Below are 26,727 nucleotides of genomic sequence, written 5' to 3' on the forward strand. Positions count from 1 at the left end.
AAAAAGTTTTTATTTGCACTTACCTTCGTCTGATATAAATGTCTGGAAAGGAAAAACAGGACGCTGTCAGTGCACGCAGTAACTGAAGGCAATGGGCTAAAATACAGTTCAGAAAAAAATATGACATTGAAAAACTTTGCCGTTGTGTTATGGTAAACATTATACAATGATTTTATTAATTCACACTTACCTTAGTCTGATGTAAATCTCACAGAAAATACCGGGCGCTGTCAGCGCGCAAGATTTGAATGGAGCAGGGCGGGAATAAACGGCTCGAAAACAACGTCGGGCTAGAAAATACAGTTTAAAAAAACTGTTACAACATTGAACAAATTGTGATGTTATGTTCTGGCAAACATGTTATTTAAAATAGTTTTATGAATTCACACTTACCATACGTTTTCTCAGCCTCAGAAAATACCGGACGCTCTGCGCGCGCAAGAAGAACTACAGTGAGTCAGGGGCTGCTGCGGGGGAGGGGGGAGAACAGGCTCGAGAGTCGAGACTCGAGACAGTCGTCGATTAAAAAAAGATTCCATTTACAGGCGTCAGGAATTGAAAGTCTTGATCCAAATGCGAGGCCTGAAATGTCTGTACGTGATGGACAGGACCGATTTAACCCCTAAATGACTGTTTTATGCAGTGTCAGTCAGTCCCTCTGGCCTGCTGCCTGCATCAACAAATTCACGATGAACAAAAAAAATACTGCCTTGTGTATCGACCAATCAGCGTGTTGTCAAGGCAGAATTTCAGGCACGGCCAATCATATTAAACCGACACATAGTGAATCATTTAAATAACTTGAAATTTTGAGTTCATAACACTTAAAATCTTAATCTGAAAGACTGTTGCTGCCAAATGAGTACATTAAACACAACTGTTTCATTTTTGATGCAAAAACTTGCTATTGTAAGTAATGTTAAGTTATGATAACTTGATTTCTTTATTAATGATAACATTGGGGTTTACAGTGCACATTCTCACACAGTTTATAGAGATGAGTCCTCAACTGAGACTGAGATGTTTAACCCTTTAGGCCAATCGACTTTTTAGAGTCTAACATGAGAACCAACACTTGTACTAGGCTATATACACTGTACAAGGCTGGAAAAAAAGGCTTCATGTCCTGTGTTGACGGGAAAAAACGTGAAAAGTCCCGTATATCCTTTCCTATTTCTTGGCATCTTGCACCTTCTGAATTTCCTGTTGGAAAAAAATCAACAATTCATTGTTTATTTATTTATTAAATAATAAAAATCATGCATGTCATTGTCAACACAATTGTTTTTACAGAGATGAAATAGTTTTACCTCAACAAGAACACTTTTGAGCTTCTCATAGGCTCCTTCCAGGTCATCATTAATGATTACAATATCAAAAACTCCAGGTTCCTTACCTGCAAAGGAGAAAATGACAAGGGAATAAATGTCTTCTCACAAGCATAGCTGATTTACTGAGAGAGTCACTTACTGAGCTCCATGTCAATCCTCGCGGCCTCCAGACGCTTCTGTAGACTTTCCTCTGTCTCGGTTTGTCTGTCCCTCAGACGCTTTTCCTGTACAAAAATATACTCTGAACCATCTTCCTGTATTTTATGACCATTTAAAAGCTGTATAAAACTGAGATCTTTTATCAGCTCACCAGGATCTCCATTGAAGGTGGCTGAATGGAGATATAAATGGGGTTTAGATCAGTCTTCTTGATGTTTTGTACCCCTTGTATGTCAACATCCAAGATGCAGATGAGGTTTTGTGCCTGAACGTCCTCTATGGATGATTTGCTGCAAGTGACAATACATTTGATGAGCAATTACATTTAATTGTTTCACAAGGATCAGATGTCAGATGACAATTTCCGAGATAAAATGTAGTCTACCTGGTTCCATACATATTCCCAGAAAACTCTGCATTCTCAATGAACTCGCCCTTGTCGATTCCCTCTTGCATGTTCTCTCTGGTGACAAAGTGGTAATCTGGGTTGAGGGCAGAAATTAGTGAAGATTAATTGTAAAACCAACCAAATTATGGTTTAGATATCACTTCAGAGTATTATCAGTCAGTCTGTTGTTTATCAAATGACCTGAAAGTTTTATTTGACATAGGCTATTTTAAATGATCAAGTACTAGCAAACTATTAAAATAAATATTTGGAAGAAAAAACTTTCAGAGGGTGACTAAATGATAACAGAATTTTCATTTTTGGATGAAGTAAAACGAACAATTCTGAAGTCTTTCACAGCTAAACAACAATATTCTATTATGGTCAGCAGGGGGCGACAAATGTTTATTTCAGAATCTCCGTTCTGTATATCTTACAAAATGGTGGGAGTAAAACTGGTAACACTTTAGAATAATGGTCTGTCATTAATAAGTAACTATACAGGAAGTATTGCAGGACTAATAAGTAGTACTACATTAACACTTCAGCTTCTACTATTAATTAATATAGAAACAACAAGCATAACTCATCAGTAAGGAGCCTAATATCAAATTTAGTTCCTTATTTGGTAATCAATAATTACTTAATGAGATTAGCCTCAATAATAACTATTAGGCTAACCAACCGACAAATTATTAAGAACATTATCGTGTGTCTGATATGTAATACTCTGAAAATAGTCATAAAATGCACCACTATTCCTCAAGTGAACCTAGTGACTCTGCAGGAACTAGTGATCTGGACCATTATTTTAAAGACCATGTTGAGAGTAAAAGAAGACAATTGCTAATGTCTCAGACACATTAATGTTGTGATTAGTAATTAATTAGTAATTCTTTATTATTTGTCATAGTTAGGCTACCTATTACCTCTTAATGATGCCAATCTCATTCAGTAAATATTGATTACCTAATAAGGAACTATCTCCTAAATTTAATATGATGAGTTAAGCTTGTTTCCATATTAGTTAATAGTAGAAGCTTTAATGTAGCTGTTAATGTAGTAGTAGGCTACTCATTAGTCCTGTATTACTTCCTGCATAGATAGGCTATTTATTAATGACGGACCATTATTCTGAAGTGTTACCGTAAAACTTCTAAAATACAATTGGTTTCCCTTTTAAAATCACACACACAAAATCCTTCACGTAAAGCCCATGAGAAAGCTCTAGTGCTGCATTTTGCTGGATTCGTACCATTCTGGTGGTTTAACTCCACTACAGCACATCAGACGGGATCTAAAGCGGGACGGTAATGATTCTGCAGACAACAACAACACAAGACAAATAATTCACTGCTACAGGAGGGCAAAACACTGACATAATCCATGGCAGCACCGCAATGTCCATTAGCATAACAACATTTGTCTGTGGAAAAACATCATAAGAATCACAAAAAATAAAAACAGCAATGGTTGGTTAGTTGCATAAAAATCTTAGATGCCGTATATCTCCGCTCCACCTTAAAGTCTCAAATAATATATATTTTGAATTAAGCTATTTTTCATCTGTTATTTTTCAGTCTATCCTTTGACCCAGCTAACAAAAATAAGTAGGGCCTACTAAGAACGGTTTGGTAATGTTCATATTAAGTAATGAAAACGTTAATGTTCCTTTACATTCTGAAACAAGTAGTAACATTTAAAAAAATGTTAGATGAACGTCCAACTAAAACGTTTCAGAAAAAAAGATTTCCATGAATGATGAATAAATAATGTTTTTGTGTTAACATTATTAAAGACCAGATAACTTTGAACGAATATTCTATTAACCTTACTGGAACACTTTTGGTTCATAACTTGAGCGAAACCTGCCAGAACATTAGCCAAAAAGTTCTTAGAATTTTCCCTGATAGCTGGGGAAGTGATCTGCATTAAAATAAATGAGCAGAGTTTGCCCAAGTGACCTATAACAGATTTAAAATGGCTATACATATTGTTGATTATTTCTTTGTATGAATATTTTTTCCCAGGTTACCAATTAGACTTGTTCGACTGTCCCAAAAATTAATTTGAAAGTTGTGTGGTTGTGATGCTAATGATTTGTCTCTGGGTATGTGGGGAAGTGATGTCATAGTTCACAATACATGGAAAACCACTAGGGAACACAGGGGGCTATTTTCAAAGGCTTTTTACTCCAAAGTGCACACTGGCATTCATGTGATGTTAACAATCATAGCTGTCATTTTGGCCTAAAATGTAATTGACTTCCAAAGTTTTAGATTTGAGAAAGATGAAAGTAACCCCCGTTAATCTCTCATCACATTAAATATGTGAATAATCAGTGATAACTAATTACGACCGATAATGCAAAACAAATCTACACCTTCAGATGTCACAGAGGATAGGATGTCTGCTACAGGAAGTAATGTAGCCCCCAGAAGCATTGGGAGACAAGTCAGCCCTAGAGAAAACAACAAAGGCACATTGGGGAATAAAAAGAGGAATTTCAACCCATGTGAAATGTGGCGATATGTTTGGAATTGAATGTAAACAGTTCACTTGGGAGTAAGAAGCAGCAAAGGAGTGTGAGTAAGACAGTTTTGGGTAGAGGACCTTTCGAAATGAATGTGAATTCATCACTGATAAAGCAAGCCTTTAGTATGGTTGTAAAGTGGAAATCCTGCCCTACCTTTTCCATCTTCCTCTCCTGGCCGAGGATTTCTGGTGGTGTCTGCAGAAAAAAGCGAGTTCAAGTTATTAAACTATTCATTCACAATTCTTGGCATCTGCGTCACTTGTCTTTTGATGTCTATAATCTGTTTGTGATGCTGATACATACGAGAGACACTGAATCCAAAAACCCCTTCATATTCCTTCATGAGTCTCTTCAACAGGGTGCTTTTCCCAGCTCCTGATGGACCGCTCAGAACTACAGGCCTGGGTCCTGACATTTCTCTGCGAGACAATCAAAACAGATGCATCTGTGACATGATGGTTTTAAGCCACTTACTGTATGATATGCTGAACTTTCACTGACTTGGTTTTTGGTCAATAAATACACATCATTTCAATGAGTCGCAAGTCTGTTCTAGGGTTATGTTTTATACACATTTAAAAAAATGTAAATTTTTTTAAATAAGTCTCTCCAAGAAATATGAAATATGCTCATCAAGGCTGCATTTGTTTGATCAAATATACAGTAAAAACAGTAATATTGTGAAATATTATTACAAAATAAAATATTTCAATATGTAATTTATTCCTGTAATGGCAAAGCTGAATTTTCAGCATCATTACTCCAGTCTTCAGTGTCACATGATCCTTCAGAAATCATTATAATATGCTGATTTGGTTAATAAGAAACATTTGTTGAAAGTTTTTGTGGAAACCCAGATATTGATATTTCAAGATTCTTTGATGATTAGAAAGTTCAAAAGAACAGCATTTATTTGAAACAGAAGAATATTGTAATTTTATACATTATATTTAAACAAACTTAATAAATAATAAAAAATCTTACTGACCCCAAACTTTTGAATGGTAGCGTAATTAAATGCTATCAATATTACATAAACAGGGCAGCAAAATAAAAAGGCATATCAACTTTTACAACTGAGGTGAAATGCTTCCCATATCTTTTGACATCAAAAGTCATTCGTCCAGTCAGACTCTATACAGTATTTTGGCGAACTCTACTGTATTTCGTCAGCATTCCATCTGTCACTATACCAAGCAGCCAAATTAGATAGACACCAACACGGACAGGTTGCGTGACATATCTTCATCGCCAAAAACCTAAACTAGTAAATGTTTACATTTGAAAATGTAAAATAGAATACATTAAATATGGGTTCACTTGCAATGAGGATTTTGTGCTGTACATGTGACTATGAAATTATCAAAATTCAATAAATGTATAGTTTTAGAGATATACTGTAGCATGCTACAATCTGACATTTAGTGCTATAAAAGATGTTTAAGAGTAATTTATACTTAAAAGTATATAAAAATCTGTATTATTAAATCACATCCAAAAAAACCCCCAAAAAAACCCTTGTATATTGAACATGGATTAGGTCAAGCAGGAAGCTTTTTTCTTGGTGCCCAGTAGAGAGAGAGAGAGAGAGAGAGAGAGAGAGAGTTCTAAGCTAGAGAAGCTGACATGGACAAACACTGAGCCTATTGCACGGCTGTGTCTCCAACAGAGAAGCTCAGGAACTAATCCACTGATCCGGGTGATTAGTGATTCTGTTTTAAGGTCTGTGGACTGGGCCCTTAGTAATGGAGAGCAGGACAGATGAAGTAAAAAAGAACAAGACAATTTCCCAATTTTCGAAGAAAAATTATTATATCTTTTTTTTTCTTTCTTTTTTTTTGCATAGTTTATAAAACAGAATGGAAGCATGTAGGCCTACGTTTTTAACGTAACTCTAAAAATGTCAAATTTGTTGATGATGTTGGCAGCTCAAAACAGATAAAAACCTATATTTTAAAAATAATGTGTCTTTAATGGAATTTTGCAAAGTATTTACATGATTTACATGTTAATGTCAAGTACCATGAAAATGTCTTAATGATGTCAGGTTAGGCCAATGAAGAGGATTACCCAGCATAAGCCAAATGACAAAGGCCCAGTGACCTGATGCCTGTCTCAATGTTTTCTACAATGTCTGAATCATGTCCGGTCCATTTTTTAGGGACTCTGCAGGAGACTAAACAAACCAACTGGACACACAATCTGATCTGGGAAAACGCAAAATAAACATACAGTCGTTCTGCTCTCTGTTTATTCTATAAAAAAAATCCCTGTTATGGACCTCCTTGAGACTTGATGTCATATTTTGACTAGTGTATGAATACAAATGAATATGGTTTTATTTTTTGCAAACTAAATAATAAAACAAATAATTATATAAAAGAATAGCAAATAAAATAAAATAAATAATGAAATCCATAACATGTGTGTGTCTGGTATTTCTTTTCAGATTAAACATATTTCATGCATTTTTAAAAACCTTCATTTACATCACAATAAACCGTAAATTTTGACCTCTAAATTTTGAACACCAGAAGAAGGAAAAACTGTTCTTACCTGGTCTGTGCAGGTTAGAATGTGAAGTGACTATGCAAGTGAGTGTTTCTAACTGACTAACTGCCAAAGCTTACTGCCAGCTATAATTACCACCTCCTCCGTTGACTCTCAGCCAATCAAATCGCAGGTCTTGTGTATCTGTTGTTATGACAATGATAGCGGGTTACTTACTAATCATACTAAACTTTGAAAAGCCTTTAATAGTTTATTAATCATCACTTGTTTTTCCTGAGCAATAATGGTGAAAATGTTCAATGTCAAATCCTATAATGTGCCTATATTAACACAGCCTTGATAAATATTTAGTGTGCTTATAGCTTATATTTTCAAGACAATATGGAATTTTACAAATAAAATTCACCAACCATTGAGTTCTGATCTATCAAACTAAAAAACACGAAATGCAATTTTTAATTATTATTAATATTATATAAATATTGATATTAAACTATCCATAATATAATACAATGCGTAGACAACTACAAATATTATTTAAGAAATCGATTAAGGCTTTCCACACAGTTGACAGTCATATAAAGTTGCATATTTCTCCATAAATCTCCTCCCTAATGGCTGCATTAGTAGTCATGCTATTTCTGCTAAGATATCCCTTGAAAAACGTCCGAAAATCATTTCATTAATTAGGGTCGCTGGGGCCGGAAGTATTTATAAACATCCCACAACTTAAGGATTTTTTTTTTTTTTTTTTTTTTGCGTGTTTTGTCACATTAGGGAGTTTTGAGGTAAAATACACTGTAAGAGTGTTGCAGCAGTAACTTCCTTTGCATTAGACACATGGCGGGGCTAATCCAATGCTAACCTAAATCCACACAGACAAGTGTCCGTATACTGCTGCTAATTAAAGATATGTCAGGACAGCAGCCACAGACATCCTTTTATGAGGGCAGTCATTAAAGGCATCTTTAAGAATGCCTATAACGAACTGGCCAGGTGGTAAGATACTTGTGATGCGATAAATAGACTGAAGGGCGGGCAAGAGGAAATGCTGAGGTTACTCACCTGCTATAGTGTCTCTAACAGTGCAGGCAATGCCACAATGGCTTTGATATGCATTAACTGATAAAATGTATACATACTGTATTAATGCAATGTGTGTACTATAGCTTTGAATAAAAGCATCTGCCAAATCCTGTCATTAGGTCTAGTGATGGTGCTGACTCATGTGATCCAGTCTGAAAACCATTTTAGGGCACAGGCACAGCAATGACATTTGTTAGACAATAACTTTAGTTTATTGTGTTTTCTTTCTTTTTTTGCCAAAGAAAAACAGATGAGTCTGTACAAAATACATAATCGTAAAACAAAGCTGATTTTGCATTTCATTCTATTTCAGTTCTATCAAAAAAGTGCTTTACAATCTTTCAGTTACCTGTTGTATCTTGACTAGAGAGTCTAGTAACAAAACTATTGCTAAAATACCACAAAGGAAACTGTTTTTCTGTTAGTTCTGATCTGAGTTCCTTGAGTCCTAATGTCATAGCCTATAGTGACTCAGTGTCAGGAGACCTTTATTCTGCTTGGCATTTGGGAGGAGTGAAGGATAAGCAGAGATCAACCTCAACGTCCATATACTGCATTAGGAATCAACTCAACACAGGGAAGCTCCTTGATGCAACTCTGCTGTACATACAGTACGATATATATCAATACAAATATCAGTGTAGTTCATTACAAGAATGTAGACAATTACATCTACACAGCGTCTTAGATAAAAGTTGAAGAACAAGAGAAAATTTTGAAAATATACAGGGAACTTACTTAACTCAGAATATCTGTTGCCGAACCTTGTAGTAAAAATTATTTTTATTTATCCATGGCTTTGTAATTTTGCATCATGTTCAGTGTCTTGTCTTTGAGATTTTACACAATTATCTTTTTTAAATGCATGAAATAAACTATTACACTATATCACGTGTATCAGCAAAAAATGATAATTTATCTTAAACCATATTTAAAAGATCCCATTCACTATTAAATAACAGTTACATAACTATGGATAATAAATGTACAAGATTCATTGCTCTTTTGCACATTCTACACAAAACACAGTTTATGAATGATTCAAATGTTAATTGTTTACCATTTTTAATATATCAACACTGCTAGATCCAAATTAGAAAAGAGTTCTTCAGTGTAAACATTCACAAAACTATAGGACAGATTGCTCTATGAGAATAACTTAACAATATTTTATAAAACAAGGTTTTGTACATAAAAACAACTTTTTGTGATCAGTTTTACTGTCCTTACAATATTGTTACAGCACAATATTTGTGGAGATTTACACTTCATCAAGAAATGAACACAGTGGTCCTTACTTAACCGGGTTGCATTCCAACAGGAACTTTTTTAAATGACTCTTTTGGGCAAGATGTACTCTTAAGTTTTGCATGGGCCCAGAAAGGTTCTTCTCAGTAAAAGTGATTCGTTTGAGTAGAGTGCAAACAGGCAGATGACAGGACAGCTATAACTCTTCATAAATACACTCGTCTCAGGTCCCCGGGAGAGGTGATAGTGTTGCACTGTGGACAAAGTTTCTTTGCTCCCTGCGAGAAAGAGGGACCAATGAAGATAATTTAACAGTCAAAAACAACTGATACTGACACACAGGGTTCACTTGTTCAAGTCATGTGGTTGTGCTGAAAATCTTTTGTACAGTATGTGTATCTTTTGAAAGTACAGTTGTGTATCTCACCAGGGTGCGAAGCCAGCATTCCTCACAGTGGACATGCCAGCACTGGATGGAGGTCAGAGGTACAGTGTAGGAGTCCTGAATTTTTTTTAGAAAAATATATATTTACACAATAAATGTACATAAATAAGACAAATGTAACCTACATCAGCTTAATGTCAAGTTATATTATTATATACATTTAATTAGCGTAATAAAAGAGCTGTCTTAATTTTGAACACTATATATTTTTAATTATATATATATATATATATATATATATATATATATATATACTGTATACACACAAACACACTCTAACACTACTGTTTAAGAGTTTGGGGTCAGTAAGAGTAAACACTTAATTAACACTTTTGTTCAGCAAGGGACAGTAGAGACATTTACAAAGAATCCTGAGAAAAAGTTTCAGTTTCCACAAAAATATTAAGCAGCACAATGCTTTCAACATTGATAATAAAAAATGATTTTTGGAGGATCATGTGACACCAAAGACTGCAAAAAACAGCTTTGCTGTCACAGGAATAAATAAAAATGTAAAATATAAAAAAATGAAACCGTTATTTTTAATTGTAATACTATTTCCCAATATGACAGTTTTTACTGTATTTTTGGTCAAATAAATGCTGCCTTGGTGAGCATAAAATACCAAAAATCAAGCGTATAGCGTCAGTTCTGGCAGGTCACGTTAGTCAAGCTCGCATTGGCTGACTCTCAGCTGATCCACGTCTACCAATAGGAATACAGTACAGTGTCTATCACATATATAAGCTCCTTCAGTATTATCAACAGCTATTGTGTTTCTCATGAGCTAATTACCCTCCTCCATCCCCAGCTCCTCCTCTCGCCCAGTCAGAATTTGGCATTCTGATTCCCCTTGAATCAGCCTAAATTCTCAAATTATGTTGTACATTAAAATATGGACATAATCTACAATACATCCATGTTAGTTCTGTTCTGTTTACCCTAAGGGGGGTATTATTGCTGCTCTCCCTGCTCTTATCCATGCTAGGCTGCATGGATGCGCAGGGAGTTCTCGCCCAGAACAGAACCATACCGCCAATCCAAACTGCTAATTGTCAATCATATTTGACGATAGTGGTCCTGACAGAAATGTTTAACAACCGCCAACTTATGAACCATAGTGTTTAAATAATTAATATAAAGTATACATATAATTAACATTTATCTGCAATTAGTTATTACTATGTTTTTAGTCCTTTTTAAATAAATATGTAAACAGCAAGCTCAAACTTACCATGCAGATGAGACACTTGAATCTGTCCCCCCGTGTGAACTGCTTCTCTAGATCTCTGATCCGTGTTTTCAGGGCCTCCAGCGTACTGAGGGAGGGGTCATCCGATAAGCTAAACGAAACAAAGAACAAATCCATCAGAGATTGATTAGAGACTCACAGCGTGCTGAGGGCTTTGTCGCTGAAGGCAACGTTATGAATTCTAAATTACACATGAACGGTAATCAGAAGACAGATTGCATCATTAAATGAGGCGCATTAAGAAGCAAATTCAACATTGTAATACATGAGTGTGCGCTTCTCTAGATTATATTGCCACATCGGACAGTAAAATATGAAGAGCGTACACAACATATGTAAATGTTAAATGTAAAAAAATGTTTGCCAAATTTAGAATGAAAAGAAAGAATGACTAAAGTAAAAACAAAAACAACAGATATTTGTAGTACGGTAACTTGTAGACCTATTAAAAGTACAATATAATTATATAACTTTTAGTGTGGGCACAAAAAGCATAAGATGCTCCCTTGTAGCGGCACAGCAGGTGAGGGACAGACATGTCAACGCAGTGTGCAAACATTGTCTCAGTGTAATTGCTTTATTAGCGTGTCCACACAGGGCCGGGCTGCAAGCGCCCCGCGGCGTGCTGTCATTTGTCAGGAACGGTCCTCCTTCCCGCCTCACTAACCCTTCCTCACTCGAGTGTTTCCACTTCCCCACAATTAAATAACACTCGCTCAGAGCCCCCTAATCCCCGGTAGGAACATCCTGGCCAACGCATCCCCATTTAATCAGCTCCCAGGAATTGAACTATGACAGCAGGGGGTTTAAGTGATCCATCAAAAATGCCTCATGTAATAGCCGCCAAATATAAGCATAATGAATGCTGTTTTTTCTCTTGTAGCTGTCTGGTGGAAATATGAAATAACTGCTCTCGTCCTCAGGCTAAATACCTATTGGAGAGTGGTGACGGATCAGGTACAAAAACATGCTGCAAACCAGAAATCTTACAGAAGTACAGACTTATATATATATATATATATATATATATATAGATAGATAGATAGATAGATATTTATTTATTTATTTCAAATAAGATTAAATGTTGCTAGCCATTCATGAGGAACAATGGAATATGCAAGAGGCCTATAAAAAATTTAATATAATATAATAGTGTGTGTGTGTGAGAGAGAGTGAGAGAGAGAGAGAGAGAGAGAGAGAGAGAGAGAGAGAGAGAGAGAGAGAGAGAGAGAGAGAGAGAGAGAGAGAGAGAGAGAGAGAGAGAGAGAGAGAGAGAGGCCTTGTTATTTTAATAGTGATGATGCAGCAACATCTCTAACCTGTGGGTGAACATGCAAATATATATACAAATCACAGCCACATAATACATTTAGAATCATTAAAAAGTATTTTATAATTTCCCTGCAATCTGACACTCCTCAACTGATAAATGTATCAATCAAGCTGATTAATGATTCACTCCGAAACGTCAAACACGCTTCAGTGGACTCGCCATTATGTGACCCCGCTGAGAAAGAACTGATTTGTGTGACTCTTATTGAATGGGTCAACCATGTGTAATTTCTCATGTGTCCCTTCCTTCCATGAGTAAACTTGACCTCAGTTGCACGATTAGTAATGTATAAAAATCTGTCCCAGTGCACACAGAAAGAAGTTCAAATCTCTTTTCCCAACAGGATTTAAGAAGTGCTGTATCATGATCCAGCAGAGATCTCTTCCAAGAAAATGACATGGATGTTGGAGAGGCTGGGAGAGAGGAGGATGGAGGAGAGTGGATGGATGCACTTGAATCATAATAACCTATGTGCACACAAACCACTACGCCATAGCTCCAACAGTGTTTGTATACCAATTCAATCAATTAGGATTGGTTATTTGGTTTCAAACAATTTCCATTTTAATAGCTTTGCTATTGTGTTCTGTAATGAGCAAAATTTTAGGATGTATACCCAAAATAATGCATTTTAAAGTGTACATTAAAGTCGTGATGAAACTGAAGTAGCCACAGATTTTTTCTTCATATTGTGAGTGTGACATACATCTGTGTGAAACGGATTGCCGAAAAAAAAAAAAAGTAGGATGGGGACTTGGTTCTATGCAGTGGTTGTTGTTTGGATTGTGAGATGTGCCTATTGAACTCAAACGCGGAGGCAGATTAATGTGAGCTTGCAGGCGGGATTTAAGCAGACTGGAGAAGTCCGGCATACGTCATTAGAGAAAAGTTGTTAGTTTAAACTGGAAGGTGCGGTTATATTTACATTACAAGGTAAAAAAAAATACAAAAATGAAACATGCATGGATGAATAGTTCACAATAAGATGTATAATATGCATTTAAAAAATAGATACAGTGAATTTTCATTTCATGCAGATTTTAAGGTACACTTACACCTCTAACTCGCTGTTCTTGCAGGTTCTTGGAGATGTTGTGCTTGTATTGTTGTCTCCATTACTTGTAGTTGGATCTTCTGCAGACAAGGAACACCATTGTTTATTTCATTTATGCGATATATACAGCTTCTTTTTATTGGCACTATTATATATATATATACACATGGTATATAACAGGGCTTGACAGTAACACCCGCATTGGCGTGTAACGCAGTAATTCCTATTAGCCACTTTGGTGGCTTGAATTTTACATATCATATATACATTTTTCAATTGTAGTCTTTTAAATAGGCATCTGGAATAATAAACTAAGTGCAATGTAGTGTTAGATTTTTCGATTATATATTGATACTAAAATACTAATTTTCCGCAGAATAGATGCACAATACCAGCTGGCTTTCTTGCTCTCTTCTCTGAGACAGCGAGTTGACACGCAAACCCGCCTCCCCTCACCTACTCATTCAATTTGCCCCGGATGAATATTGTTGGTGTTGGTCTTGAATTTCAGCGTGGGATTGCATGTATAATTGTACTCATTCCTGCAGATTTTGTGCTCACACTCAAAGTGTGCACACATAAAGCCACCTCAGTTCTAAATTGAGTTCTTTTTCGCTGCTTATTGCACTTAAACAGTCAAATACACACAAAATAATGACAAAATGCCGGTGTTGGCGAGTATTTATGTAAACACAGTCAGTGATATTTTAAGTGAACGTAAACAGTTGAGAAAGAAAATGCATGTTTAACAGTATAAAGGGTCCATAAATCAGGTCTTAAAGTGACCGCAGGCTAATACACCTGCCACCAAAATGTAGTAGTACACCCAAAAAGAAGCGAACTACATTTAAGCTGCATTTACACCTGGCACAGAAACAATAAAGATCTGAATTAGAGTGACATCAACTACTCTTGGCTCACCTGAGTTTACAGACTTGGTTTGTTCTGGAGATAACCTGCTGGCTGTCTCTCCACTTTCAAAGCAAAAAACAAACAAACAAGAAACTAAGTATTGATAAAATAGTTGAAAGCACTAATAAAATGTGTGCTGTTTGTGTCTGTGCATACTTTAAAACAGCTCCTCTTAACGCCTGTCTCTCCTCTGCATCTCTGGGTTCATTTCCTGAACAGGGAATCACATCCGCCTCTGTGTATCTGCGATCATTTGCTGAGGAAACATTTTTTATTATCAAAAATGCTTTCACAAAAAAAAAAAAAAAAAAAAAAAAAAATCAATGCACTTCCTTGATGTGCCAATCTTACAGCATAAATAAGGATACTGGGCTTTTCCATACTCCAAAGTATCATCACCGTCCACGTCCAGATCCACATCGCTATCCTGGTGCTCTTTCAATGTGCTGCTCACTAAACCTTAAGGCATTTAAACACTGTAAGCGTTCATTAAATGACAGAAAACACAAAGCCTTATTACAGAACAAGTACCAAAGGAATGGAGTGAGTGTGTGTACTTTAACAATAGTTTGAGATACAAATGTGCACTACTGATGAACTGCAAAGTGTTAATAAAATCAAAAGTGTTTATAAGGACGTGAGGGTCTGTATGACCTCTGATTTCTTTGTGATCGCCTCTGTCTCTGACCCCTGGCTAAGTTCTTTTACAGTAATCTCATTCTCAAGAGGATAACACCACTCCCATTACCTCACGTGTCTGTTGTGAATTAATCACGCTCTCACACACACACACACACACACACACACACAAGCTCTTTTGCAAAACCAAGTGAGCACTTAAAGTGTAAATGTGCAGATTTTTGGAACTGACGCAACGTCACTTTTTTCAGTTTTTCCCCTCCTATTGGCCTAAAATACTGTGTTCGGTTCATGGTCATCCAGTTTGAAATGTTGACTACAAACACTGAGGTTTTTCAGATGTTATGTTGCAGCGTTCTCTCCGTTTTTACAATTCTTTGTAGCCTTTAGGCGCTGCCTACAACACGCTGGCTCCTCCACTGGAAACTGAAAGTAACTCACACCTTCTAAACATTTACACTTCAAATTCTAGCACAATACAAGTCAAGACCATTATAACTAAACGTTTGCTAAGAAGTATTTCCTACTAAAGCAAGGTATATCCTGGTCAAGCATATTCATAGCAGACGGGTGGGAGTGGTCTTGGACAGCAACATGCCCAGTGCATTATGGTTGTAGAAGTTTTCCTACCTATTTGGCAAAAGGGAAGACAACAGCCTTTTTTCCTCTGTTTTCTCTAGTCAAGTAGCACGGATTTAAAAATAAATGTTCACCTTTGTACTGCATAGGCAACCAAGTTTTATTGAAAGCTTATTTTGCCAGCAGTGAAGTACCCCTTTAATATTCATCAATATTACTGACTTGACTCCACTGACTACGTTTTTGAGATATTTGAGTATTTAGTGTGTAGTTCAATTGCTGTGCAGCGTTTGTGTGTTTTGTACCTCTGAAGCCTCTGAGAACAGAAACCATCTGTATTCTTCTCTGTTCGGCCCATTCAAACTCCCTCCCGGCTGACAGCATGGAGCCATTTTCAACAACACAAACACCATCTCTCTGTTGAAAACACACACATATATCAGCATGTCTGGTGAAAATGTCTCCACCAGCCTCAAGACACCGCTTTCATCTGCTACCTGCCCTAAATGCCCTCTTGGCATTAGGTCACAGCTGAAAGAAACTAAAGAAAATGAAAAGAAACAGACATTTCACATGCAGGTATATAGATTGTCTGATCCTTCTGGACACATCTACCTGTCTTATATATCATACGGCTGACTTAACAGAACAGGACAGCTGACGGCATGTCTTCTGCCGCCTGTCAGTCAAATACAGATATCACAAACAGCCTGTGATCTGTCAGCGAAAGCAGATCTAGAGGAACTACAGACTACAGGGGAGGGAAGGTTCATTGTTTTGAATGAGACCTATAAGCACATGCACAATGACAAATTTATGCATTTCCATCACACCTGGTCTTCCTCTGCTTTCCGTCTTTTCAGTTTCCCAATGCGTGCTGTAAAACAAAAGAAAAGAAAATGAAAAAAAAGAAAAGAAAATGAACAACAAAAAAAAACAATAGCAAAAAAGGCACTTTTCATATTACCTTATCTGAAAAAATGAAGCATAAATCAATTCTTTTGATTTGTTTTTTTCTCCACTGGCAGTTTTATGATGGAAATATATACGATCTCAAGCTGACATAAACTGATAAGACAGAAAGGCCTCTGTGGCCTACAAAAGATAAATAAATGCCAAGGGAATTGGACTGATCTGTTTATCTGATTATAAAATAAAGACGTAAAAGATTTCCAGAATTCTCTGAATCGCCTACTCTCGAACACACACACAGGAAGTAAAATTCAGGATGGTGGAACGGTATCCACCACTCCATTAAAATCTCTGTTTTGCTGAGCTGCTAATGATGTTAAGGGACATTAATCTTTAGGAGCCTCGGCTCATGATATAGTCAAAAAGGACAGTGGAAACAGAGCTGAGCCTGTTACAATCACAGTGAAGTTGACCATAACGAAGAGAGGATCATTAATTAGAGAGAGAATCTGATCAATTAGCTTTGACCAATCTTCCAGTGCACCTTTTTTAGATGTTAATGAAATAACATAAAAATTAACAGTCCTGATAAATGACCAAAAATTCAACATGATAGAGTGCCAATATTTCACAGTACAAAGACTTAATACTCTGAGTATTACTGTGCCAAGGGTGTAATATTGCATTAAATAGTATATAATTTTCACCATTTCATGATTCTACAATCATTTGCTCCTTGAAAGATTATTTTAAATCAGTGCTGATTAGCCTCTTTAAATATGGCAGTTGTGTGGCATGTGTGGAGAATATCTTACCAGACAGTGGGCAAGAGGATACATGTGGGAATCCATAGTCAGTCCAAACATGAACAGATTTGACTTTCTGTTTGGCGTAGCACCTGCACCAGCAGAGCTCCTTAACTGTTAACATATCAAAAGGTTAAAGGTCAATATTCTGCTCTGCTTGTGAGGGTGCTAGGTCAAAGGTCGGGTGGCGCTTTAACTTTTTGAACTAAAGGCTGTGACACACCAAGCCAACGTAAAAGAACAAGCGGTGATGAAAGCTGACTGTGTTGTCGCCTCTCGTCGGCTGGGTCTCGGTCAAAAAGCTGCGCTTGACCACAATACAAAGACTAAATGCGTGCCTTCTGTGCCTACGTGTAAGGAAATAACTGTCTATATCAGCAGGCATCAATAGTCCATATTCGTCATTCAAAAAGGGAAACTGAAAGTAGGACTGCAGACATACAAACTGTAAATAAAGCAGCGATTGTTTACCATTTTGAAAATCAATCACACTGATCACTTTCTTCATTCCAGACAGTTCATGTTATGATGAAAATATTCGCGCAGTGTAGTGCTCAGGTAAGATGATGTAAATTTAGACCAGCCTTCTGTCTGTGCCGTCTTGACTTCTTTGCTCACTTTCATCACTTTTGCTATTATTCTCTTTTGCATTTTAGACCAGCTCGCTAAGCGGAACAGGCAATCAGAGTTCTCTCTCACCGACGGACGCTGATTCAACATGCTCAATCGGCCAAAACGCCCCCAACGGGCTCCGACTAGTGCGGATGGTGCGGCCAGTCGACGCTCAACAAAGGCCCGACCGTCGGCTTGGTGTGTCAGGGCCTTAAGACTGAAAGTGTACCAGTGCTATCTGGGGACGATTTGTGATCATGAGAATGAGTTTCAAAGATTGATGATTTCATTATAAACATCTATTTATGGAATAAACTTTTTTGGATTTTTTTAAAAATTATTTAATATTCATATAGAGAAATATGAATTTGGTCAGATCCAAGCTCTTAATGCATGTCTATGACCCTGCATGTATAGGCAATGACTGAAATGCAAGATAAAGAAGACAGAAATCCAGAGAGAATATTGAGATAAACTGACAGTCATTGGAAACGTACCATTGAGTCTTGTTTGCCTGTTTGCTCGTACTCGCAAAAATGTCTGAAATTAAACAAGAGGAAGAAAAGGGACACTTTAATACCCATAATTTCAATACCTAAATTTACACTAAAGAGTTTTTTGAAAAGAATGATACAATATTTTTTCTCATTGAATATTTAGTTTCACAAATGTCATGTAATGGAAGTAAAAAAAAGGTTATGAACAACATTTCATTTCAATTCCCTATGATTATATAAGTCAGGTGTTTTGAATTTTTTTGATGCTAAGGACTACCAAATATGATGATCCTCTGCAAGCCTAAAATATGAAGATTTATACTGTGCCAAAAATGGTAAAAATAGTAAGTGTAAGGACAACATTGTTTGACAAATAATAATTGGCTTTTATATTGTCATTGCACTAAACCTAAAAAAAATTTTTAATATAATGTGGACAATATTTAATTTGTTAGTTTTTTGTATGTTTTTGTTACAGCTCATGTTTTAGTCACTACTATTAGAGTATATTTAGATTACTCTTACTTAGATTAATTTTAGAATTAAAATTAGAATTACATTTTAGAATTAAATATACATTTGCTTTTATTTCTTATCAATTACATAATAATACTTTTCCCAATGAAATGAAATATTCAAAATTCTAAAAGTCTTTAAAAAGCAGAATGAAATTCCAATGTACTTTTTTTTCAGAACAGAAACATTATTTTAAATTCAAATAAAGTCCAGCAGATGGCAGCACTACACTGAGGGCTGTCTCAAACATTTGATTGACATGTAGTCTTGGAATGGGTAAAGTCCACTCTTAAATGAGTTTGATTCGACCTGTAATTAATTAAAGTTCAATATGCTCCTCAAGAGAAGTGCAAGCCAATGCTGCCAGACATGTATATAACGTGCATTTTGTGCTCACCTGGTACCTGTCGGAGTGCACAGCCTCATCAGCAGGACGTGGAGAGGAGGCAGAAGAGGATCCCTCTCTCTTTATGTGCATAGAAAACAAAGACTGAGAGAGGTAGGGTGGTTATTATTGCCTGTAGAGATAAATAAATTGTATATAACAAGTGTTGTGAAGTACATTGGAGAGAATGTACCTTGGGCGGCCCAGCAGCAAGACACTCCTTTTGCGCTGGACCCTGACTGTAAACAAGAGAGAGTGTTATTAACACATATTTCATCACCACAATCCCATTACCAACAAAACTCAGCATTGTTTTAAACACAAAGTGTGAATCAGAATACGCAAACATGCTCAGAAATGAGGCATCAAGTTGCATACAACATTTCCTTCGCAGTCAAATAAAAATAATATATTTATAAAGCTGTCTCCATTCCGGTTCTGTACGGCAGGATAGCTCTAACACACCCTGGGGCCAAGTTCAATTTGACACAATTACTGTCCACAGCTCTGTCACTAAGCAGATTATGGCTATAATTTCTTTATTGGAGAAATCTTTCATGTGTTCAGAGTGGCTAATGTGCCGCCCTGCCTCGTCTGATGCTGATAGCAAACGTTGAAGAAACGCATTATTAGCTTGCTATGATTTTCGCGAGGACTGCCTTGAGCTTGACTAGCTGTGAAATGTCAGGAACAATGTAACAGCTTGTAATTTGTGAAGTTGCAATGATGGAGGAGACAGGGAGAGGGGTGGAGGCATGGTGCACATGCCCAGAGGCTGTAGATAAATATGCCATCAAGACCTGGAAGCATTTAATGTGCCTTTGGAAGGGACAGGCTACAGGGTTTGTGTGCGACGTGCGTATGTGTGTTCATTGTCTCAATCTGCTTTAAATCTGCCCTTCCTCCATCTTTCCGGCTCTGGTCTCCAGTTTGGATTTCTTTACTATGGGCGGCGATGCAGTTTCATGAGCCTGGATGAGATTTGAGTTAGAGTGACAGAAGAGCATGCTGACTGTCAGCGGCACTTTACTGTCTACATGTCCCGGCTGATACAAAGAGACTGAGGCAGTTCAAAAAAATCAAATCAACCCTCGACTGATCGGCTGATGATCTCTGATTGAGCTGGACGGATGGAAAAACAGAAGAAGACCTGAGCGAAGAAGAGGGAGGTTGATAGATTATTGATTGTCTCAGTCATTATATGGATTGTATCATGTTCATTAGAGGGACATGACAGGTTTCATTTTTCCCATTTCCATGAGAAGAGCAGGTGGAGAATTTTTTTTTTACTCTACTTAAATATTTATTTATTATAAATAAGATAAAAGTAAGTAATAAAATAAATTCTTTATTTCTATATTAGGCTCCACTATCCCAGTGAATGGATGGATGGATGGATTTGTTTCTATATAGTTTATATAAATAAATACATTTAATTTTATATGGATTGGATTTTGGACTATGGCAAGAAAATACATTTAACAACCACACAAATTGGGAGGGCACTGGGATGCTCAATTTAATTTTCTTGCTCTATTTAAAAATCTTTTTTTAAATAAAATCAGATCTATTTCTATATGGTTTGAATTAATAAATAAACTAATAAATAAGTGTTGTTTCATGGCAACAATACATTCAAGAACCACATCAAAATAAATGGGTAAAAATAATGATTGTGAATCAGGAAATAAAAAGACAATTTAAGAGACTGTTTCAGGTGTGGAGTGTGTACCTATTGTGGAGCTGCATCAGACGCTCCATTTCCTGCTCCATGTGTTCCTGCAGCTCTCCAGGCCGCAGCACAGCGTGACAGATCGGACACATGGGCGTCTGAGTGTCATACAGGCCCTTCACTTTACCTGGAGAGACAAATGCTTTATCATTATTAACCTACAATGAGCAATAAAGAGAATTCTTTTCAATAATAAAAATCATCTAGTCCAGGCAGATGTGTAGGCCTAATCTAAATAAAGCTCATCAATACAGTCAACTGACAGCAGAGACATCAAGTAGCAGTACCTGTCTCATAGCAAAGCCATCACAGGCTTACAAGTGGCCAAATGAAAGCAAACAGATCTGAATAAAACATGGTTCTGCATGTAAGCGCTGCTTGGAGCCATGCCCTTGAGAAAGTGTCAGTCGGCCCCCCAGCGAGTCCCATCTCTTTTAAAATTTCATCTACGGCAGCTCAAATAAATTCACAGACGAGTACTAACTGCTTGCATCTCTGCCTAAAGGCAACCAACATCAGTAAACAATGAAATCCCAAGGCCCAAATTGAATTTATAACCACATTACCTGCACAGATAACGTCTGCAAATAACAAGATGATAAAAGGAATTTGATTTGATTCTGGGATGAGCGTGTCTTTTGCCCTCCTGATGGAGAGACTCTCATGGGGGGAATTTCAGAGAAATTCCAAAATGATAATGTTAAACCTTAACATGGATACACTGCCTTAATTAATATACACAGAACAAAATCTAAACACCTATACACTGCTTAATCTAAAAACAAAAGAAATTACTATATTAATTACTGTAATTTTATTATTCTATGTTGCATCATAAAAGCCTATATTGCTAAAGACTGTTAATAGAGCACAGTTATATATAGTAACAATTATTTTTGGGAAATACAATTCTGCAAGTTTTTTACCTTAACTAGTTTAATTTACACTACCATTTGAAAGTTTGAGGTTGGTAAGATTTTAATGTTTTTGAAGGAAGTCTCTTATGCTCACCAAAGCTACATTTATGTGATCAAAAACACAGTAATATTGTAAAACTGTATTACAAATTAAAGTAACTGTAATAATATTTCTGCAGAATGATTAGCAACCATTACTCCACTGTTCTGTCACATGACCCTTCAATAAATCATTCTAATATGCTGATGTTGAAAACTAATTTTGAAAACAGTTGTGCTGCTTAATATTTTTGTGGAAACCGTGATACTTTTTTTTTCAGGATTGTGAGTTCAAACGAACAGCATTTATTTGAAATACAAATATTTCGTCTTTTTACTGTCATTTTTATCTTTACTGTCACATTTGATCAATTGAATGCATTCTTTCTACATAAAAGTATTCATTTCTTAAAAAAAAAAAAAAAACCTTACTGACCACAGTAAGATATGGATATAGCGTTTTTTCCCCCAAGTTATAGGATGACTGCACATGCCAACATTCATATGACAACTGTCATCATCATGATGGGAGACGAATTCTTAGACGGCCATGAACTGACCTTTCCAAAATGCCACATTTCATCCTGGCTTTCTGTCACATTACGACAATATGTCAGAAGCCCGAAAAAGACAATACTAGAGGCTTGCATTTCACAGAGCTGCATGCGAAGGGGTAAACAGTCATATTACTGGAGGCCAGATGAACGAGGCTCTATCTGTAATTGATTGACGTGAAATGTATTGGTTGCAATGGCTTTTTCAAAATGTCATCATTTAAAATTCAGACAGCCAACCAGGTTTGAGACCACATACAGTATCAGTTTCTAACGTTCTGGAATCCATGTAGAATGTTTTAAATATGAAAGGAATAGAATATAATTTATATTCTAATAGAATATAATAGAGTATATGAAGTCACGTAAAAGAAGGTCCCTTAATGGTTTCTGCCATGATTTTGCCTTTCAATAACTCCATAATGGGCGCGACCTTTCAGTAATCCGAGGGCATGCGAGAGGCAGGCGACTGGCAGGGGGCTTGTTCCCTGGCAGACTTTCTGAGGAGAGTGGCAGTTATAAAACAGAATTGGCCCACTCCACACCTGCCATGAAGCCCCGTCAAGTAGCCTGAACCCGTCTGGTTCGTGTTTAAGACATCAAATGTTTCACTTTATACAGGGGATTTCATCGTTCCTTCAATATGCTTTCAGAAGTGCAGGGGAGTATGCGAGCTCCAGTGAGTGTTTTTATTGAGGAAAATAATGGGCCATTGAAAAAGGCTATTTAATAGGCAACATAATAGGCAATGTAGCAACACATCTGCTGTGGAAAGTCATTTCCTTCATCTCAAAGGTATTTTCTTGATTCAGACCTTCTTTCGTTAATCGGCTTAGAAACAGCTTAATCACTCTGGCACTGGACCAGGTACATGTGGAAAAAAGTTTGCTGTTATTGAGGGTGATCAATGTCTGAAATGAAAGGTATAGTGGAAATATCACCACGATAAATCCTACAGAGCTCGGTCGCAGTTGTGAGAGAGAGATGTGCACACTTGCATGTTCGATATTATTAGATCAAAGCGAAAATGGCTTCCATTAACATCCTTACTGTCAAGTCAATGAGCTCATTCTATTCTGTTCCCTCCCCGCATACTTTACTGGCCAATCAGTGTCTCGTTAATGAATATTTAATGAACATTCGAATATATCAAAACCCCCTGAAACAATTCCTGCCAAACAAGTAAAACTAACATGACTATGCAACAACAACAAACATACTGAAAGCAGCTAGTCCACATAACTTGGAAATATTTGATTTAGATATAAATGTATTCTCCAGGATAATACTAGTACATATTATTTTAGTAAACAAACAACAACAAAGCACACAAAAAAACACAAAACTGTAGGTTATAGACCGAGATACAGAGGAGAGTGATCAGTGTCTCAGAAATCCCTCCATCATAAATGTCCCCATAAAGATGAGGGATAGACATCTATACAGCTGCCCGATAAAGCTGTGGCACTCATCACTCCAGAGAGCTGATTGCTGCCTTTAACTGTGTGCTGTGTCAAAGAGTTCAGCCCTGGAGAAACATTTAAGACCAGGTTCAGCTCTACAGGAAGACAGGTGAGTGACAACAAATACAACTGATTCCCTGAGCTCAGACTCAAATGAATGTCTTATTAAATCTCTTTGAATTTACACATTTAAATCCTGAAATATTACTTTTATCGTGTCCAAGATTGAGATAAGAGATAAGATCTTTTCTTCCATCCCAGCTAACCGGGAACGTTCTCAGAACTAATGTTCTAGCGAGTTTCACTCGAAATTATGGACAAACATTTCTTCCAGTTACGTTAACAGAACACTTGCTCAAAGGTATCTGTCTTTAATAATGTTCTCAAAACGTTAGCACAGAGACGTTATCTATACAACGTCCATGGAACGTTTTTACTTTCTGAAAAATTTTGGTTGGACAATCATCTAATATTTTATATATGTTACCACTTTATTTCATTCAAAAGTAACAACCCCATAATGTTTGCAAAATGGAATGTTCCATTAACAATTGGATAACCAAGAAAAAACATTTGAAAATTTGTACTTTCAACAATCATTCAGAAATAACATTTTCATAACTTAATGGGAACGTTAGCAAAACATTCTTAGAACATATTTTAGTTAGCTGGAATATTGTGACACACATTCAAGGGAAACAATATTTTGTAAAAGAAAGAAAAAAGGGCTGGGGACTTGGTTCTATCTATCGATTGTTGATTGGATGGAGGCAAATTGGCTTAATGTAAGCATGTAGTGTTGTAAGAAAGCGGCGGGGTTTAAGCAAACTAAATTATTGGAGAAGTCCAGCATACGTTACGAGAGAAGTCTAGTTTTTAGTTTGATTCCAATTTATTAGGTCAAAAGAAATTAAAAAAATTACATTACATTACAATAAGATCAATCAAATGCATTTAGAAAATAGTTTACTTTAAGATAAAGGAAGGGGCTGAAAACACAAATTACTGTATTTTCTGTCCTCATATCACGCCCAGTATGTTATGTAATCTTAAAATAACTCACAACCAGACTTGTTCGTGTGACCAACATACATCCAATATCCTTTTGAACAATCCTTTAACAAATCTCTGTAACCACTCTACAGCTCATCTCCAGAAAATCAATACAATGTGTCTGGTTTGTCAAGGAAAGCAAGTGTTTAAGCATGCGATCCTTAAGATACTCAGGAGAGCTGACTACAGAGAATCAACACAGATTAAAATCTCAAAATATTTAGATTTTTGTGAAGGAAATTGTTAAAAAACTATTTTTATTTAAAGAATGGGTAACACTTTATAATAAGTATACAGTAACAAAGCACTTGTGAATCATTTGCAAACTATTAGTTTAAAGTTTTTAATAGTTTATAAACTAGTTACAGTAGTTAATACTTCATTCATTGTCACTCTAATTAACAAAGTGGTATTGTTTAATTAGCTCATATGTAAAGAGTTAGATAATGCTTTGTTAACAATATGTAAAATGTTTACAAATACATACACACACGGACACACACACACATTTGTAAACATTTTAAGGAACACTGAATATGAATGCAATTAATGTCCAATAAATGTTGGCTTAAAGCACCAACTTAATGACATTTTCCGATATTCCGTGACCTAATCTAAAGTGAGAACTATTTATGGTTAATAAGTTGTTAAAGCATTATCTAACTCTTTTTATATGAGCTAATGAAACAATAATAATTTGTTTATTACAGTGACAATGAATAAAGAACTCACCGTTTGTATATAGTCTATTACTGTATTTGTAAATACTGTATTACTGTATACTTATTATAAAGTGTTCCCAAGGGAGGTTTTTTAACTTATAATTAAACACATGATATATCTGTACAGCTGCTAATAAAAAAAAAGTGCTGTAGATTTTTATTAGCAGACAACTAGGCTACAGTGTGTCTGTTCAAAAGGTTATTTTGATAGTAATTGATATTGAGGGTGGGAATTATTCTCTAGATCTCCTCAACAGGCTTAATTAATGAGCATTCAGGGAATCTTAAATAACAGAGACAGTCAGATCAATAGTAGTGATGAGCAAAGAGACCACTATATGAGAGAGTGTGTATGTAAATGAAAGCGAGAGAAAGACAACAAGAAAATAACACAGGGGGGAAATGAACGGCCTTGTGTAAGGTCAAGCCTATGGAGGAACAATTACGCAATACACAGCGCAACAATATGATGCAGTCAGCATGATATTCTAATGACACTCGTTAACCATCATCCATCCATGTGTCATGACTCAAACTGTGGTGAGAGGGTCATAGACTATCACTCCCTTCTGAGATAAACTCCCATTATTTGATGGGTGTGCTGCCTTTATATGGTCTCCTCAAGAACTCATCAGCAGGAGTTACAGGGCTGTGAAGGCAGACACTTCAAATAAACCAAGTCTGAGAAACTGGCCAAATGAAGATGCACACCTGCAAACCAGAGGATGAGAGACAGTCCTGTCTGAGGTCCACACAGACAGAGTAACTGAAGTAACTACAGTACACCTCTCTCTCTCTGTGTGTGTGTGTGTGTGTGTGTGTGTGTGTGTGTGTGTGTGTGTGTGTGTGTGTGTGTGTGTGTGTGTGTGTGTGTGTGTGTCTGTGTGTGTGTACAAATGTGGAAATGTGAATGACTGAGAGCATATGTATGCACATACCTTCTGTGTGTAGCTAATGCGAGTGCATGTGTATCTATGTACAGGAGTATCATCGAACAGTTTTTTCTTGAGGGGGCACTGTTTGTAATTTGCTTGAGTTCAAATCAT

General features: G+C 36.4%; 2 protein-coding genes across 8 annotated transcripts in view; both read right to left on the minus strand.

The window, feature by feature from the left end:
• Positions 1–980: 980 nt before the first annotated feature.
• guk1b (guanylate kinase 1b) lies at positions 981–7,061 on the minus strand. Of its 2 annotated transcripts, XM_056252291.1 has the most exons (9): positions 6,971–7,061; positions 4,718–4,833; positions 4,568–4,609; positions 4,262–4,339; positions 1,876–1,972; positions 1,642–1,780; positions 1,471–1,555; positions 1,311–1,396; positions 981–1,203 (listed from the first exon to the last, which is right to left on the minus strand). In XM_056252291.1, exons 2-9 carry the CDS (start codon positions 4,827–4,829, stop codon positions 1,171–1,173), a joined length of 672 nt encoding a protein of 223 aa, XP_056108266.1. In that variant the 5' UTR covers positions 4,830–4,833; positions 6,971–7,061; the 3' UTR covers positions 981–1,170. The 2 variants fall into 2 exon arrangements, with proteins under 2 accessions (XP_056108266.1, XP_056108267.1); XM_056252292.1 differs by lacking the exon at positions 4,262–4,339.
• A 2,282-nt stretch (positions 7,062–9,343) lies between these two features.
• rnf220b (ring finger protein 220b) overlaps positions 9,344–26,727 on the minus strand; it is a 39,735-nt gene continuing 22,351 nt past the window's right edge. For 2 of the 6 annotated variants that reach the window (XM_056252285.1, XM_056252286.1), the window contains 14 exons: positions 20,934–21,060; positions 19,395–19,440; positions 19,214–19,306; positions 18,301–18,343; positions 17,201–17,305; positions 16,307–16,350; positions 15,779–15,890; positions 14,607–14,714; positions 14,412–14,511; positions 14,265–14,317; positions 13,345–13,423; positions 10,939–11,047; positions 9,687–9,761; positions 9,344–9,537 (listed from right to left, as the gene is read on the minus strand). In XM_056252285.1, the coding sequence (XP_056108260.1) occupies positions 9,466–9,537; positions 9,687–9,761; positions 10,939–11,047; positions 13,345–13,423; positions 14,265–14,317; positions 14,412–14,511; positions 14,607–14,714; positions 15,779–15,890; positions 16,307–16,350; positions 17,201–17,305; positions 18,301–18,343; positions 19,214–19,306; positions 19,395–19,440; positions 20,934–21,060 (1,166 nt within the window). In that variant the 3' untranslated portion in view covers positions 9,344–9,465. The remainder of the gene's footprint in view (positions 9,538–9,686; positions 9,762–10,938; positions 11,048–13,344; positions 13,424–14,264; positions 14,318–14,411; positions 14,512–14,606; positions 14,715–15,778; positions 15,891–16,306; positions 16,351–17,200; positions 17,306–18,300; positions 18,344–19,213; positions 19,307–19,394; positions 19,441–20,933; positions 21,061–26,727) is intronic. The other 4 variants (XM_056252288.1, XM_056252287.1, XM_056252289.1 and 1 more) reach the window with 4 other exon arrangements.

Source organism: Rhinichthys klamathensis, unplaced genomic scaffold (assembly GCF_029890125.1).
Source record: "Rhinichthys klamathensis goyatoka isolate OS25496 unplaced genomic scaffold, OSU_Roscu_1.1 h1tg000094l_1, whole genome shotgun sequence".
Taxonomy (NCBI): Eukaryota; Metazoa; Chordata; class Actinopteri; order Cypriniformes; family Leuciscidae; genus Rhinichthys; species Rhinichthys klamathensis.